Genomic DNA, 19,113 nt, shown 5'->3' with positions numbered 1-19,113 from the left:
ACCCTGCCTTTGATCACCTTCGACTTCCTCACACCAAAGGAATTCCAGAGCGGTTGACACATTATTTCTTGCCTTGCGTTAGTGAAAGGGCAAAGATTTGCTTGAATAATTTCTAAGACATTCAAAGTAGGTAAAGTGCTAGCTTTGAGAAGTCCTTAAGGCGCTGTCATTCCACCCCCTCCTCAGTCCGAAATCATGCATACTCTAGAAAGAGGAAGAGAGAGTATGTGATTTGCTTATCAATTAACATAAACAGATGGAGAAGATAATGGTGGATTAAGGATGATTCCACTGCCATCTGAACTCAAAGTAACGTAGCATTTTATCACTACTGTGTCATAAGAAATGTTCAATTTATAGTTTGTAATCTTTAAAACTCATTCAAATTAACACAGAATTAAAAGAAATTTAAGGACATGTTGACAGGGCAAGAATGTTTAGAAATAATGTTTACTCTGGTTTCTTTGAGGAGAATTACTATTGCACCTAAATGACAATTTTTTTCTGTCACTGAGAGAGATTTTGGTGTTTATTCCTTGTATATTTCTTTGGAGGGGGTGTATTTATAGAAAGTGTATTTGATAATCATGTTTTAAAACTTTTTATTTTGAGATAATTGTAGATTTACATGAGTTGTAAGAAATAATACAGAGATCCCCTGTACCTCAAAACTGTGGCATGATATCACAACCAGGATATTGAAACTGATAAAAATCCATCCATTTTATTCAGGATTTCCCAGTTTTGCTTGTACTTACTTGTGTGTGTGTGTGTGTGTGTGTGTGTTTAGTTCTATACAGTTTTATCCTGTGTGTATCCATCATCACTATAGTCAAGATACACAACACTTTCATTACTGCAGGGATCACTTTTATTGTCCTTTTATAACTACACCTACCTTCCTCTTGTCCCTAGCCCTGGACAACAACTAATATATTCTCCTTTTGGAAATCTCAAGTTGATCATCTTTTGTTCTGTAGTTGTTTCATATGGATTAATTTTCTTTCTTCTGCATGTGTGTGTGTGCTTATGTGCATGGATGTATACTCCCCAAAGTACCCAGAACAGTGTTGGACACAGTGTTTCATATATACTGACAAATACAAATTTATTAGATCATAGTACATTTTAAAAATGCACTTAATTTTTAGTTCTTCCCCACTCTCAGTCCTACTTGTCAATGGCTTTTGTGAATGGACACTTACTATTTACAAATATCTAATTTCTGAACTATAGGTAAACAGCTAAACAAACATTTTTTTAAAAGGGAAAATGAAATTATTTAAAAAATTTGATACTGTAATATAGGGGTATTAGTAACAAGATACAGAATATCACATTTTAATATAGTAGTGGCAGTTTATCTCTTCCTATAAGTGTACAATATAGAATGTACTATGGAATTTAATCAATCCAAACCATTAGGCTAAGTGATCACCAAAATATAAGGGACCTACATATGACATCTTAAATAGCCACCTATTTCCACTTATGGTCTGGCTTATGAAGGAATGGAACACAAAAGGAATATAACAATGTCTTGAAGTTGTCTGCACTTGACCAATGTTGATGGAATGCTAAATTTTTCTTTTCTTGAGGAACTTATTTTAACATAATTCATGTTACCTAGATTCAGTTTAAGCACTCCTTTAATAATTTTAAATAGATACAGCTAATGAATATTCCAGTATATTTATTCTTTTAATTAAAAATAATCTGTAAGCTTTGTTATGAAACCTTAATAGCCTATAAACTATTGAAATGGTTTGCTCCTTTACAAAAAATCAACATGGATTTAAAAATACTTTTGAATGAGCTACAATACGTATGCATCACTTATGTATTATGATCAAGTTTTTTTTTCAGCCAGGTGACTTCATTTTGATAGCATAAAATACCACTGCATTTTATTCCTGACTTTGACATACTCTCTGCATACCTGGGAAGGTTTTGTTTTGTTTTCTCACTTTTCTCCCCTAATGAACTGCTTAAATAAATATGTATCATGGATCCAAGATAAGGTAAAAACATTTTCTATAAAGGCATCATGATAAATCAGTAATTCACTTGTTAAGAATTTTTTTAAGTCATTCACTGTGAAAGGAACCTTAAAGGTGAAAATTATCAATGGAGTTTTATTTCATTTTATATCTCTGATCTTTTTCATTGTATTTTTGATGTGCTAATAAGAATATTTGCTTTGTTACATATGCCCAAAGTAATTACTAAAGCAAACAAAGTGTTGCAAGATATCTTCTTCAGAGTATTTGGACAAAAATAAGTTTGATTTCTAGCCAAAACTGTTACTAGAAAGAACGGTGTACAACGTGTCTATAACCTAGAGTTGTTTTTTTCTTACTGAGATTTTATTCCTTCTAAATCAAATACATACAGGAAAACATTAAAAAGTTTGATGTTTGTTATAAAATCTCTTTATGCACCTTCCAACCCTGTACGTTTGAACCATTACATCTTGCAGCTATTTAAAAATGAATTTTGATACTTCCCCTCTTTGAATAATCAGTAACACATGTAACACATTGTAAATAGTAGAGATAATACATTATTACTTCTACCAGTTGTAGAATTTCAGCAAATGGCGGTGATTGTTTAGTTATAAAATGTAAGTAATATGTTTTGTGGCATATTGGACTATCAGGCTCTCTTACTTGGGTTGTTTAGAAAGTTTTTTATACTAAGCTAATATAAAAACTTATTTTTAAATTGCTCAGTTTCATAAAATGAACTTTCTGAAACAGCTATTTATGTGAGAAAAATTGGGATAGAGTTTAAATTAATACTTTGTAATATTTAACATATAACCTATAGCAGAACAATAAACATGGCTAATCACTAGTTATACACATTTTCAGAAGAGTAAGAATAGAGAAAATTGCTAACACTTTAAATATGCATCTCTGTGAAGCTAATTTGCAAATTTAGGCAATTTAATGAGTTTACATTTCAAGAAAATAATAATGATCTTAAGTTACACATGTTTGGGGCAGGGTGAAAGTGTTCAGATTAATGATTTAGCACCTCAGTTTGCTGAGAAGGAAAAGTCTGTGATAAGCATTTATCTTTAAAACATAGCCTGGTATGTACAAGTACCATGATTTTCTTACAAAACCCACTGTTCCAAAGGATATTGAAACTGAAAAGATAATTAGTAGAGCAACTTCAAAAAAACTTAACCAATCATGCTATTTAAATTTCACGAATATAAAAGGAGTCTTGGACTTTTGAATGCCTGATAATTAAAGCACTGATCTTTTCTTAAAAGATAGGGAAAGTGGTTTTTGTGTTTTGCTTGTTTTACATATGCTTAAGTGGAAAACATTTGAGGGGACTATAAAAATTCTGAACTTGTATGCACCTAATAATATGTCCTAAAAACAAGATCATTCAAAATTTTATTCTGTGTTCCAAACCCTTGTTCCTACATGGACATTTATCTGTTTTGTTACCTAAGCATTGGTACATAAGTAGAAAATAATATGGCCAGGGCTAGGATGTCCTTGTTTTCTTAGGAAAAACTGGATGATTAAAAAAGAAAAATCTAAGCTATGGATGACCCTGTAAGAGTGGGGCTTAGAAATGGCAAGTTTGTGTGGGTTATTTTTTTTTAAGATTTTATTTATTTATTTGACAGAAAGAGACACAGCAAGAGAAGGAACACAAGCAAGGGGAGTGAGAGAGGGAGAAAATGTGACAATTTGTTTTTGAAAAGTTATTTAAGTATTTCATAACTCCTCTTCACATTTCAATGTTTTCTCATGGCTTTTGCTCCTCTGACTAGAACCTTTTCTTGTACTTCTTTGTCTAATTAATTTCTACTCATTCTTTATGGCTCTGTTTAGATGTTGATTCCTCAGGGAAACCTTCCTTGAACCCTGTCAGTAAGTTAAGTCTCTTGATTTATGCTTTCCTTGCTCCTGATATTTCTCTTTCATGATACTCATTACAATTGCAATGATTTAGTTTCTGTTTTCTCCACAAACTGTAAATTCCATGCCTAGCATAATGCTTAGTATAGAGCAGATGTTCAACGTATTTAAATAGAATGAAAGGAGTAATTATTATTATTTTTTTTAAGATTTAATTTTTAAAAGTAATCTCTGTCCCCAACATGGGGCTCAAACTCACAACCCTGAGATCAAAAGTCACGTGCTCAACTGAATGAGCCAGCCAGGTGCCCCAGGAGTAATTGTTTTTCTAAGTGTTTTCACATCATCTCTTAAAAAATTAGGTTGGGCGCCTGGGTGGCTCAGTTGGTTAAGCGACTGTCTTCGGCTCAGGTCATGATCCTGGAGTCCCTGGATCAAGTCCCGCATCGGGCTCCCTGCTCGGCAGGGAGTCTGCTTCTCCCTCTGGCCCTCCCCCCTCTCATGTGCTCTCTCTCATTCTCTCTCTCAAATAAATAAATAAAATCTTTAAAAAAAAATTAGGTTATTATAACAGCTCAGATAGGTAGAATAGGTATCTTCTTAATTAAGCCCCAAAAAGGTTGGATAAATGCCCTCATCACAGAGTTAGTCCCGGACAAACTGGGACTAGAAGATGTTTAATTGCTGCCTGACATTGCACTCTTTCTGTGTTACCTTGTAGGTATTAGTAAGCTATTTTTAGATGGTTCTAGGAGTTCCTAATAAACCTTAATGTTAACTATTAAAACAAGTCATCTGTTTAGGCCTTTGGGTACCAAAGGCTATCCAGTAATTGTGTGTAATTAGCTTTTGAGATCTCCTTGAGGACCATTATGGGAGCTTGAGTGGAGGCCAGATGCAGAGAACAAACTTTAATTGATAAGTATCTAGAGGTTTGAGGCAGTGGGAGTTGTATTTAGGGCTTACACTGGACTTAGAACTCTAGAGGACCTTCAGCTTCCTCTGACTTCTAAGGAAAGCCTTATCAAGCCAGGAACTCTTTAAAAGCACCCCGGGAAAAGTGTGTAATCCACTGGAAGTTGCAAACCGAGATAATACTTCAGAGAGTTGTTGGACTGAGTCCCTGCTGGGATCAGGGAGAGTGCAGTGGAGATTTCGGAGACTTCGTCAGAGCCCAAGGTAGTCAGCTACCCTGTGTCCGCTCTCTTTTTGAGAACATGGGGGGTAGAGCACAATGAAGAGGCAGGCACTTGATATTTGTTGGTTGATTATATTTAATACTTCCCTTTGTTTTTTACTTAATCATGCTTTGTGTGAAGGATTTTTACTCCACGTTCATTGGGGTCAGAACTTTGGGATTTCTATTGAGTAGATGTACTGGCCCTAGGGGAAATCCAGGGCCACCCTTGAGAAAAAAATTTGGTCTTGCCTTGTAGTGGGTGGGATGGCCCCTCTGAACATGTCAGACTTCCCTAATTTCAAAGTGACATAATGGTTTTGCCATATGCCCCATGCTTTTTGTCATAGGGTGGCTCAATTTTAAATTTATTTTTTATTCAAGTTCTATTATAAATCCAGGTGAAAACAAGTGATACTTGTGCTGTGTGTATGTGTGCATGTGTCTTCAGAGGAAGTGATTTCTATCCACTTATTCTGTATATTCTATTTCTGTGTCATTAGAATCACTATTAAGTTATATACATAGACTAGCTTACATTAGTTTTCCATTGAAATATCTTTGTAGAATTAGTCTAATAATATGCCTTTTTTTGAGGGCTTATTAAAAAATAAATTTCCCCATAGTTTCTTTAAATCTATCATTGAAGACATTGTCCATTTTGATGTTAAATATTTTTTATGTAAAGATACAGTCTTTTATTCAACCAATTTTTATTATTATGTGTCAAGCTAGGCCTACATATGAAATTTCAGGAAAAAAATTTGTTCCTGCTTTATTTCACAAAGTGGTTCCCTTTTTACTTTGGTTCCAGGACACTCAGTGATATGTTTAGAGTTGCAGCAGCTATTCTTAACCTATATTTTTATAAAATTATCAGTTCTCATCTCTCTACTACATGGCTCTTTTTTTTTTTTAAGATGTTATTTATTTATTTATTTATTTGACAGAGAGAGAGAGATAGCAGATAGAGAGAGCAGGAACACAAGCAGGGGGAGTGGGAGAGGGAGAAGCAGGGAGCCTGATGCGGGGCTCAATCCCAGGACCCTGGGATCATGACCTGACCCAAGCCAAAGGCAGACACTTAACAGACTGAGCCACCCAGGCACTCCTACTACATGGTTATCTTTGCATATATATCTTTTAGAGAAAACTTTCTCAAAAATTTTAGAGTAAGTAGAGTATGAATAAAATAAAACATTTTATTTGAAGAAAGAATTTGAACTGATTACCTTCCAAAAGTGACCTCTTCAAATATTACCCATGAAACCTCTTGGAGCAGACAATCCTTTTATAATTGTCCTATTTATTCTCTACTTACCCCATTCATGAACATTCCAATTTTCTGCAGGCAGGTGAGTATTATAGGTACAAATCGTAAAAGAGAAAACACATCGACAAAAGAAGACAGGACTAATTCAGTATTTGCAGCTCTCTAGAAAACTTCCAAATTAAGATACAATTATATCTGTTTGGGGTGCTGTGGGGCAAAGGGTCAGTTTAAATGACTCATATACCTAAAAATAGAACTATGAACATATCCATTTTGTTATTTTTTATTTTTAAAAATTTCTAAAAATCACTTATTGAGATATAACTCACATACCATATCTTTCACTCATTTAAGTGTAAAATTCAGTGGTTTTTGGTACATTGAAAATTTTTTTATTTAAGTAATTTCTACACCCACCATGGGGCTTGAACTCATGACCCTGAGATTAAGAGTCGCAGGCTCTTTTGATTGAGCCTGCCAGGCACCCCAATACATTGTTAATTTCATAAGATTGTGGTAAAATATAACAAAATTTGCCATTTTAGCCATTTGTAAGTGTGTAATTCAGTGGTATTAATGACATTCCTAATGTTATGCAACCATCACCACTATTTCCAAAACTTTTTAAAAGTCACCCCAAACAAGCTCATTTTAGTTTTTTTTTAACTAAAATTTGCCTAAAAAGAGAAAATTGCACATTAAATTTCACAGTTTGTTCATTCATCATTCAAAATTTATTGAGTGTCCAAGGGCCAGATTCATGCTTAGATGCTGATCATGCAAAAATAGAAGGCATAGACGATGCCCTTAAGGAGCTTATTTGCTAAAGGAGAGATATATGAATATTGTTTGATACGTGTCCATTACATAGACATATGGAGCACACATGAAGGGTACCTAACTCCAGCTTTGGAGGGGTACTTTCATGGAAGACTTCTAGAAGGAGGTATTATCTGGCTGAATTTCTTAGGAGTTAGCCAAATGAAGAAGGGGGAGAGGAAAACTGTAATAATGTGAATATTATGTGCAAAGGCACAGAAGCAAGAGGAAAGGTGGTGCTTGATAGAAAAGGCGAATGTTTAGATATGGCAGAAGCCTCTTGAGGTAATAGGGCTACAGAGAGGCAAGGCAGTGGCTGGAGAGGAAAACAGGCCTACCTCTGAAGGACCTCATCTGAAGTTTGGATTTATCCTGGAATTGATGGAAAGCCACTGAAAAGCTTTCATCAGAGAAATGAAGGGATCCATTTTGTGTTTTTGAGAGATGATTTTCACAGCAGTGTGGAGAATTGATTGGAGGGAACTAAAACAGGATCAGGAAGACCATGTGCCCATTTTTGTTATAGCTGTCATGCTGCATAACAGATCTGTAGGATTTGTGACTTAGTAGAAGGGGAGGGGCAGGTGAGGAGAGAGGGGAGTTCAGGGTGACTCACAGTCTTCTGGTTGCCAGCAGAGGAAAATGGTGACTTCATTCACTAATAGTGTTGAAGTTGTAGTGTCTGGGATATCTATGTGCCAGTGACTAAAGTGAACAGTTTGGATATGTAGGGCTCTGGAGCTCACGAGAGTGATATTGGTTTGGAAAGAGAGGTTTGGATGTGTGGAATTAACATGTTCATTTGAAAACTGTATTAAAGGCCCATCTTATATTTCTTCATGTAATTATAAACACGTAAGTTCCAATCATTTTATCTAAAATATCATGTAAATTGAACTTGCCATAACTTTTGTGATCTGTGTACTTAATTCAAATCTCACATATAGACGGTGGTGGCTATGACCTAAGCCAAGAGTCAGACAGTTGCACTGGAAGAATGAATGAAATTTCAGTTTAATACAGTAATCATGGAAGAGAGCTACAGTAATGTTAATGGTAGAATTAAGTGAATTCAACAGATTATACCCTTTATTATGCATTTGAAACCTGGCACATATAGGCTAGTTTTCATTGGCAAATGGGCTATGATTGATATTGGGGAGGGAGAAACAGGAGAGCATAGATGCTAGAGTTATAAAATTCTTTCTACCTCATAGGATTGTAATGAGGATTGATGGGTTAATATTTGTAAATTTCTTAAGGGAGTCCCTGGCACATGATAAATGCTGTGTAAGTGTATGTTAGATCAGCCAAGAAATACCTACTGTGGGAGGCGCCTGGGTGTCTCAGTCGGTTAAGCGTCTGCCTTCGGCTCAGGTCATGATCCCAGAGTCCTGGGATCAAGCCCTGCTTCAGGCTCCCTTCCACTTCACATTTCAGGCCAGTGTGAATTTATCATGGCTTCTTCAATAGGCTGCAACAATCATGCATCTTTTGTCTAAGCCAGAAACTTGGAAGTATCACTAATTCCTCCCTCTTCTTCACAATAATCAGTTTGTCTTGTAAATATCTAGACCTTTCACTTTTCTCTTTCCCTTTGCCATTAGTATTCTCCAGGCTATCTTCACATCTGGCCTATATTCATACAATAGACTCCTAAGTGGTCTTCCTGCCTCCCATGTTGTCTCTTTTCATCCTTTCTCCCCAGTGTAATCAGTGACCCTTCTTTACAAAGTACAGAAACACTGATGTTAATGTTCAGATTAAATTCAAAATACTTAAGATAATTTATTGGGCTCTTCAGTACTTTTGTCTCTGTTAATCTCTTAGCCTTCTTTCCCAACTCTTTGCTCCCCTCTTGTACTATGGTCATACTGCATTCTCAGTTTTGTCAACATATCAAACTCTTGGTTCTGAGCTTCATTTATACAGTTCCTCCTGGTTGGAAAACTGTCCAGTCCTTCCCTTCTCCATTCCCTCCAATTATTCAGACGATCTGTGATCTGCCTGAAAGCCTTCAAATCTCCACTTAGATGTCCCTTTCCTGGGGTTGTCTTCCTTGTGTCCCTCAAGGTCTAGGTTGGATGCTCCACTGTATATTTGCAAAGCACCCTCTGCTTCTCTTTTAGTTGCATATATCATAATGTGTTGCATTTGTTTATTTCTCTTGACCCCTTTATAAGTTCCTTGATGTCAAGGATGATTGGGTTTTCAATACCTTATATATTCTTAATAGATATTTCTTGAATGGTGAATAATTATTCATTCCATAGTAATTCTAAAATATATGGTAGAAAAGGAGGAAAGGGGGAATTATAGAGTGTTTGTTAGGGGACGATGAAAAGTTCTGGAAATGATAGTGGTGATGGTTGCACAATTGTACTTAATGCATACCTAATTGTACATTTAAAAATGGTTAAAATGTTCAATTTTCTTATGTATATTTTACCACAATAAAAAAATAAAATTTTTAAAGATTAAAAAACAAAGAAGGTGAGAAGTAACCAGTGTAAGCAGAAATCTTTACTAGGACTTATGTGGACCCAAAGACCCAGTTTGCAGGTACTTGTTTTTAAAGAAACAAAGTTGAGATGTTAACTGTCTTTATAAAGCACAGCAGATTGAGGTAATATGTATATAAACTATATACATGTAATACGAGAAGGGGATTTTTTGGGTCTTGGAAATGTTTGATATTTCCTTCCTGATTTATATCTGTAATTGGTGTGTACAATCAAAGTAATTAGGCCTATGTTGTGTTAAAAGAAATTAAAGAGTTGTGATTATTTTGAGGCTATTTTATAATCTCCTCCACTAGATTATTAGTTTCTTGAGGGAAGGAACTGCCTTTGCTCAGGTATGTAATCCTATTGCTTGCCAGTTGATAAACTCTGATCTATTTTTTGAATGAATGCCTGGAGGCAGGATCAGCAAAGTTGTTTTTGTTGCTGTTTTTTTCATAACTGGATTGAAATGTAGATATTACAAACAATGTCTCCAGTATGGAACTAGAACAAGAAAAACAGAAAAGAAACTCAGAGCTATAAAGTTGGGAGGGGAGAGATTGTAAAGATTTATCTAGAAGTTTCAGAAAGACTTTCACACCATTTGATCAGTTTTTTATAGAGGAAACAATTGTTTTATAGATATTAGAGTATAATATGTGAATTATTATTTTAAATATTAGTACCTGTGGGCTCCTTCAGTAGAGACCTTACTGAGGTCATTAGCTGTCACTAGAGACCTTGCTTATCCGCTATTGTAGTAGCCACTATTCAAAGTGCTGTAATTTATGGACTCTAAATTTTCATGCATTCATTCACCAAGGATCAGACACCATGGATACCTAATGGACAGGCAGTAAGGAAAAATTTCTTTTTATGTTATATATGCTTCTTTTCTCCTTTCTCCCACCCTTGCTCCCTTGCGTGTTATCTTCCTTCCTTCCTTCCTTCATTCCTCTTGTATCGTTATCTGTATTTTTAGGACAGACTTGTAATTAGAATAACAAGGTCTCCATGCTTAATCTGTGTAAGAGATAAAAAAAACATGTCCCTGGGGACTGATAATTATGAAGCACTTAGAGGCAATTCAAGGACTAGACATTTGGGCAATATTTTCTCTAATAAAGATGACCTTATTCAAACAAAGATATATTTTTTAAAAGATTTATTTATTTGAGAGAGAGAGAGAGCTTGAGCAGGGGGAGGGTCAGAGGGGTGGGGGAAGAAGCCGACTCCCTGCTGAGCATGGAGCCTGACACATCGAGAGTCAGAGGCTTAACTGAGTGAGCCACCCAGGTGCCCCCAAACAAAGATATATTGAACTGAAACTTTAGCTTTTACTTTTATAGGTTCAGAGGTGTTAAATTTTTCAAAAGTCTTATTGTGCTACTGTCTGAACTAAGGAATGTAGGAAAAGAATGATAGAGCAGAGGCATCTGCATAGAGGCCTAACTTTGATATTAAATACAGGGATAGAGGGAAAGGAATGGTATATCATCTTATTGATCTTATTTTTCCTAGGCCAGATGTGTAGAAAAATGGAGGAGAAAATATATAAAGCAAAAAATTCCTTTGAATATATGGACAGGTGAAATACCTGTAGGGGGGTAAAATATTTTACTGCTAAAACTGCAAATTGAAATTTTCCAAAATTGGGAGACTTATGGTATATTAGCTAAATACTGTAACTAATAATAAACACTTATAACTAAATTAAACATTACAGACTCAGATAGATGAATTCATTCTTCAACTTCTTAACACAGAAGTTCAAAGTTTTTGAGATTGAATTCAAAATACCAGGATGAATAACCCAGAATAGATTGATTTTCCGATTATATTTCAAAAGACAATAAGCCACTGCCTTCACACACACATATATCAATATATCAAATGAGGGGAAAAAAAGGAAATACCAGAATCATCAGGAAAAAGTAACATGAAACATAACTGTAATTCTTTTAAAACTATTTGAAGCATACTTATTATACTTTATATTTTTTGACCTTGTTAATGTATTTATTACGAAACTTCAAATATATGTTAACAAATTTAGCTCTTGTTTTTTAGAGTATTGACTTATTTTACTTAAAATCATGCATATTTGTTATAAAAAATCAAGTTATATTCAGCAATAACCAAAATCAACCCAATTTAAAAGTAGGCAGAGGACTTGAATAGACATTTCAACAAAGAACATGTACAAATGGCCAATATAGGCACATAAAAAGACATTCACTGACATGAGCACTAGGGAAATGAAAATCAAAACCACAATGAGATACTACTTCACACCTATTAGGGTGGCCATTATTAAAATTAAAAAACAAAAAATAACAAGTGTTGGTTAGGATGTGGAGAAATTTGAATCCTTGTACTTTGCTGGTAGGAATGTAAAATGGCGCAACTTTTGTGGAAAACAATTCCGCAGTTCCTAGATAGTGGTGATAATTACACTAAATTGTACACTAAAAAATGGTTAAAATGGTAATTTTTATGTTATGTGTATTTTACCACAATTAAAAAACTAAAAAAAGAAATCAGGTAATAAAGCAACTACAAAGAAGAGATCAACAAATTGTTCTAAATCCAACTTTCTAGGAAGAACCCATGTTAACATTTGGTAGTCATTCTAATACCTTATTCTGCACTTTAAACTTTTTGTTGTGAGGTATTTCAGAAATTATCACACTATAAAAAGTATAGATAATAATATTAGCAACACTTATGAGTATAGAGATGTTGATTTGCTGAATGTGAGCTATGACCTACGTGTGAGTAGAAGTGCCGTGTGCCTGCAAAGTTAACCAGCCTGAGTGGGATTCAAACTTGCAACTGTGGTCTTATGTAAGATGATCTCATCAAACCACCCTAGCCATAAAAATGATCACTAAATAAAACTGGAAACTGTGAAAAGCCACGGGTCACATCATTACATGTATCTGTGATAAGCATCATTATTCTCTGCTTATGTTATTGGTAGTACTGTTTATCTTAATTTGTTCTAATCCTAAGTGTTATTATAAATATTTTCCTTTTATTTTATATCAAATGTTTCTGGATATAACATTATAAAAGAATATTGATAATATTTGCTTTTCTAGATCACTGTGGTATGTTTTTAAAGAAGAGATGTAATAACATCTAGTTGAATAGCCTGCTGCAAATTAAGTAAAGTTTAGAAAGTCAAGGGGCATTTTGTTCCAGTTTGAACTCTGTCATTACCTTTCTTGTAACCTTAGACTAAAACAGCATCATTAAAGCCCAAATAGCAGTTGACTATTTTGGGTATTTTATAATAAGGCAAAGGTACTATAAAGAGTTGGAATAGCCAAATGACTAAAATGTAATTATTTTTTATCTCCCTTTCCCCACCGCCTCAACTTTCAATATGTATTATTTATTTAGCAATTTTAATGAGGAACGTCTGAATTTCTAACCATGCTCCATCATTTATTAGTTTTGTGATGATTTCTTAACCTTTCTCAGCCTCCATTTCCTCATCTGTAAAATATACATAATAATAGGGCCAACTTCATAGGTTTGTTATGACAGCTCAGTGAATTAATATGGAAAACAAGTCCTTAAAAAAACATGTGCATATAATAAGTGCTGGATAAATATAAGCTAACTTTTACTATTGTTGCTGTGATGATGATATACCTACTATGTATTCAACCCTAGAGTGAATATTATGAGAGCTAGTAATACAAAATACTTATCTCAAAGAATTTGTTTCTTTGGAATACTATCAGAAATCTGAATTTGCATCCCTTCATGAATGTGAGGCCCTAGCCAGTTGAAATCACAGTAAAGATCCAACAGTTGGAATCAGAGGGAAAAAAAAAAAAAAACCCAAACAAAACAAATGGAAGATCCATAGAGATGAAAGGACCTGAACTGAGCCCTGAAAGATAGGAGTTGCAAAGGCTGGGGGAAACCTATCCCCCACAGCCCCCCTCTACCCCTTACCATGTGCTAGGTAGGCATTAAACTACATGCTCCACAATCTTTCTCTGCATTCCTCATGACAGCCCTATCAGGTCACATAACTACTATTTGCCAAATCAGGGATTTAAACTCTTAACCTAAGTCCAAAGCCTTTCTTGTCATGCTTTGCTCCTGCTTTGATAATTACAGGTTGTATCATTCTTTGTCTTGGCCAGTTAGATGCTTCTAAATATACCACTAGTTTTTAGTGGATAATTTTTTTTTGTTTTTACCAATTTTTTCCTACAATTTTCTTATCTACATATATGCTGAATTGTATATTTGCTTTTTCATTTAAATTTTGCTGACTTCTGTTCTTTCATAACTAAACTCAGGTGTAATGTCTTTGCTGAGGCCTCTTCTTCTGGATGTGGTCCCAACAATTCAACAGACTGCTGCATTGGCTCTTGGGAGACTGGCTAATTATAATGTTGAACTAGCAGAAGCAGTGGTGAAGGGTGACATTCTTCCACAGCTTGTTTATTCATTGGCAGAACAGAATGTAAGATTTTTTAAAAATTAGTTATGTTTTTTTGTCTTGTTTTAGATTTTTAAAAATCTGCTTAGTTTGGGTACAGTTGTAAGCTTATAGGCTTTAGAATCTTAGGATGTTAATACAACCTTTAATTCTTTAAACTGCACATAATAATACCTTTAGGGTATTTTACTTTGGGAGTGATAGGCAGCTTTTTTCCATTACTGTTAATATAAGAAAAAAGATTACACAATTTTTAATGGGATTATATATAAAGCAGTATTTCTGTATATGAGAGTCTTAAACCTGTGGGATCAGTCTTTGAGAGCTGTATGGAGCCTTAGGCAAATAAAAAGTTGTTTTCCGCAATCCTTATATGTAGGTGAAACCTGGTTAGTGGAAACTGTAAGAGACAGCTTGGAAGCAAGTGGGAGAGAAGCATACAAAAGGAAGGAGAATACATGTAATAGAAGGTTTGATAAAGCATTTTATACCAAGTATGTAAACATGTCAGTCCTTTTAAGGGTCATCTAAGAGTGCCCCAATTTTTTCCCCCTCCTGTCTGGTTCTACTCTCTGTTTCTGTACAGTGTCACCTAACAATAGTTAAGGACCTCCCTGTAGATAGGGTCTTGGTCTGTTTATTCCATTCTGTTAGTTTATCATAACCTAAGGATATATGTTTCTTGACATATTTTTAAGATTAAATTCCTACTTGTGTAACCAAATGACAAACGATCCAATTTAAAAATGGGCAAAAGACTTGAGTAGACATCTATACACATACTAAGAAGATATACACATGGCCAATGAAGATGAAAAGATGTTCAACAGCATAAGCCATTAGGAAATGCAAATCAGAACCACAGCAAGATATCACTTAACCTACTAGGATGCCATGATAAAAAAAAAAAAAAAGAAAGGAAAAGAAAAAAATAACAAGTGTTAGTGAAGATTTGGAGAAATTGGAGCCCTCATACATTGCTGATAGGAGTGTAAAATGGTGCAGCTGCTATAGAAAACAGTCTGGCAGTCAAGTTAAATATAATTACCACATGACCCAGCAATTCTACTCCTAGTTAGATTTCCAAAAAAAATTGAAAACAGGTGTTCAAACAAAACTTGTACACAAATGTTTATAGCAGCATTATTCACTATAACAAAAGAATGACTGGATAAACAATATGTTGGACATCCATATAATGGAATATTATCAGTCATAAAAAAGGGATGAAGTGCTGACACATGCTACAACATGGATAAACCTTGAAAACGTTACGCTAAAAAAAGAAGCCAGATACAAAAGGCAACATGTTATATGATTCCACTTACGGGAAATGTCCAGAATATGCAAATCCATAGAGACAGAAGCAGATTAGTGGTTGCCAGGGGCTGGGGGCAGAGGGAACGAAGAGTGACTCCTTAACATGTATGAGGTTTCTTGTTGGGCTGCTGAGAATATTCTGGAACTGGATGGTGATGTTTGTACAACACCATGAATGTGCTAAATGCCACTGAGTTGTATACTTTAAAATGGGTAAAATAGTAAATATGCGTATTTTACCAGAATAAAAAAAAATAAATCCTAATTGTTTAAAATTTTGCTTTATTTTTATAGATTGGAGAGTCATTTACTGACTGTCTTATCTCTATGAGGAATCTCAGAAATTTTATTTTTCTTGCAGGTGTTCCTTCTATAGTCAAATACTGTTAGACTTTGTTCTTCCTGAACTCTTAACTCCTTCTTTCAAGGGCAGGGTCTGTGTTCTGGTATCCCACAAAGAAGGTTCTCAATAGATCTAAATGTGAATGAGTGTCCATTAGTTGTAAAGAGACAAAAAAGTGCTAGGGCAGAAGTGAGGAGAAAGTGAGAATGTGAGGCAGGATTCCCAGGCTTCTGTGTCCTTCACCAACAGTCCTTTAACTCATTTCTCACAGGATTTAATGTCTTCTTTATGAGGTACAAAGTCCCTGGCATGGACTTTTTTTTTTTTTTTTTTAAGGGCAATTCTTTTGGTGAAGAATGGGAGAGAAGAGAGAGGAATTTGGAAAAGTGGAAATTAGGAGAAAAGGGAAATGAGATCAGAAGGTGTGAATTATAGGCACTGTAGTTAGCAGTGACTATCAATGGCCAGTAAATTGTGAATTTGAAAATTCTGCCATATAAAAAGTTACCTTAGCTTAAGGTGATAACAGGAAATGTATCACCATTATTTTTCCATGATTATAAGAAAATAATGGAAAGCTACTTTAAAACTCTAAATTTTATAGTAAGTTAGTAGATATTTGGTTACTGACATAAAATTAACCTTTATAACAAATATTTTAATATCTATATATGTTAACATTTAAGAAACTAAAGAAATGCATCAAATCAAAACATCATTATTAACACAGCATATTTCTTATATCATCAACATATACCAATTTTTGAGATATAGTATGTTAAAATATACTTGATGTATTTTTCCTCTCTCCTATAATTTTTGTTGTATCTTAATCTTTTGGCCAAAGTAAATGACATGCTTTCAAAACAGGTGCTGTAGTCACCTAGTCACTTTTAGTCATCAGTGTAAAGAAATAAAAACTTGGAATCTACAATAGGGGGTTAATTGGATTCTATTAATAAAAGACAGAGACCATTACTGGTGTCATTATACTAACCTTGAAACAACAGTGAATGTTATAGCCAAATACTTCCTATACATTTAATTTTTTTTAGTTATATGAAGAAAAACATGTTAGTCTTGTGTTTCAGTTTTATTATTTCTCAATCTGATAAAATTTTATATAGAAATTTTTATAAATATGAAGCATTACTTAAAATTCACCTAACAGTAAGTCATTTGTATTTATTGTTTTAAAAAAGCATTTCTAAGAGGGGATAAATAATACATCTCCTTGTTTGGTTAGTTTATTTACCAGGAAAGGTTTTAAAATGTATCATGAGTGTTTCGCCTTTATGCTTATCCAACAATTGGTAGTGCATCTTGAAACATGGTTGTTATTTCAGGATAACTTGGGACACCAAAAGATTAGTTGAGGTCATGAAAAGCCTACCATGCTTAGAGACTGAGGGCAAGTAAAGGAAATGAATTGGTCAGTGGACAGTGTTGTTGCACATGCTAACAATCTAAGAGTTCCCATGGGTGAAACAAATACTTTTCAGTGTAATGCAGATACAGAAAATCTCATTATTTTATGAATTGGTAGGAAATACAATGTTTATATTTTTTATAGAGTTTCCAAATGAATATTTCAGAATAAAACATTTGAAATGAAATTTAAGACTTACATTATTTCAGTTTGGTTACTGAACAAAAGCAATAGGGGAACATCAAAAAATGATTTTGCAGGATGTTTTTCATCTTTGGATTTGAAAGCTGTTGAGCTTTATATTAATGTCATTTTTATGTTGGTTTTGGTCTGTTTTAACTTTTGGTTTTATAAGTGCTTAATTCACTTTGAGTTTTATCTATTTTATCATTGTAGCGTTTTTCCAAGAGAGCAGCTGCCTTTGTGTTACAAGCAGTTGGTAAACATTCTCCTCAACTAGCTCAGGTAATAGTTGACTGTGGAGCACTGGATACGCTGGTGATATGCTTGGAAGATTTTGACCCCGGAGTCAAGGAGGCTGCAGCTTGGGCACTTGGATATATTGCAAGACATAATGCAGGTAATGGAGCATATCTGAAAACAGGATTATTAAAATTTAGATTTATTAGGTAAATCTGGTTTTGCTTAGTGAACTATAGATGCAGTTTTAATGATGTTTCCATACATTATAGGAGATAGGTTTTGAATGATGGCCAAGTTATTTGGATCACAAATTCACAAAAACCTACACATTTCAGTCTTGGGAGAAGATATTTGCAAATGACATATCTGATAAAGGGTTAGTATCCCAAATCTATAAAGAACTTATCAAACTTACCACCCCAAAAAACAATCCAGTTAAGAAATGGGCAGAAGACATGAATAGACATTTTTCCAAAGAAGATATCCAGATGGCTAACAGACACATGAAAAGATACTCAACATCATTCATCATCAGGGAAATACAAATCAAAACCACGATGAGATATCAGATATCTCAGATATCTTAATATAAGAATGGCTAAAATTAACAACACAGGAAACAACAGATGTTGGCGAGGATGTGGAGAAAGGGGAACCCTCTTACAGTGTTGGTGGGAATGCAAGCTGGTGCAACCACTGTGGAAATCAGTATGGAGGGTTCTCAAGAAGTTAAAAATAGAGCTACCCTATAACCCAGCAATTTCACTACTAAGTATTTACCCAAAGGATACAAAAATACTGATTTGAAGGGGCACATGTACCCCAGTGTTTATAGCAGCATTATTAACAATAGCCAAATTATGGAAAGAGCCCAAATATCCATCAACTGATGAATGGATAAAGAAGATTTGGTATATTGCGGGAGGAGAGGTGGGTGGGGGGAAGGGGTAACTGGGCAATGGGCATTAAGGAGGGCACTTAATGTAATGAGCACTAGGTATTATATACAACTGATGAATCACTAAATTTTACCCCTGAAACTAATAATACACTATATGTTAACTAACTTGAATTTAAATAAAATCTATAAATAAATAAAATAAAATACAAATCTATTAATATATATTATATACATATATAATATATACATATATAATGGAATATTACTCAGCCATCAAAAAGAATGAAGAAATTTTGCCATTTGTAATGATGTGGATGGAGCTAGAGAGTATTATGCTAAGCAAAATAAGTCAGTCAGAGAAAAACAAATACCATATGATTTCACTTATATGTAGAATTTAAGGAACAAAACATAAATATAGAGGAAGGGGAAAAAAAAAGAGGGAAGAAAGCAAACCATAAAAGACTCTTTAACTATAGAGAACAGATGCTGGAGGGGAGGTGGGCGGGGGATGGACTAAATGGATGATGGGTATTAAGGAGGGTACTCTTTGTGATTAGCAGTGGGTG

At 34.4% G+C, this 19,113-nt stretch overlaps 1 protein-coding gene across 2 annotated transcripts in view; it reads left to right on the top strand.

The window, feature by feature from the left end:
- The window catches only part of SPAG6 (sperm associated antigen 6), a 62,170-nt gene that overhangs the window by 890 nt on the left and 42,167 nt on the right, over positions 1 to 19,113 (top strand). For both annotated transcript variants that reach the window (XM_045874296.2, XM_045874295.2), the window contains exons 3-4: positions 13,986 to 14,152; positions 17,617 to 17,800. In XM_045874296.2, coding sequence (XP_045730252.1) covers positions 13,986 to 14,152; positions 17,617 to 17,800 — 351 coding nt within the window. The remainder of the gene's footprint in view (positions 1 to 13,985; positions 14,153 to 17,616; positions 17,801 to 19,113) is intronic.

Source organism: Mirounga angustirostris, unplaced genomic scaffold (genome assembly GCF_029215605.1).
Source record: "Mirounga angustirostris isolate CCGP_5_RB_7025 unplaced genomic scaffold, mMirAng1.0.hap1 SCAF_5, whole genome shotgun sequence".
Classification (NCBI taxonomy): Eukaryota; Metazoa; Chordata; class Mammalia; order Carnivora; family Phocidae; genus Mirounga; species Mirounga angustirostris.
Note: the sequence above shows the minus strand (reverse complement) of the source record. Positions and strands in the feature narration are given on the sequence as shown.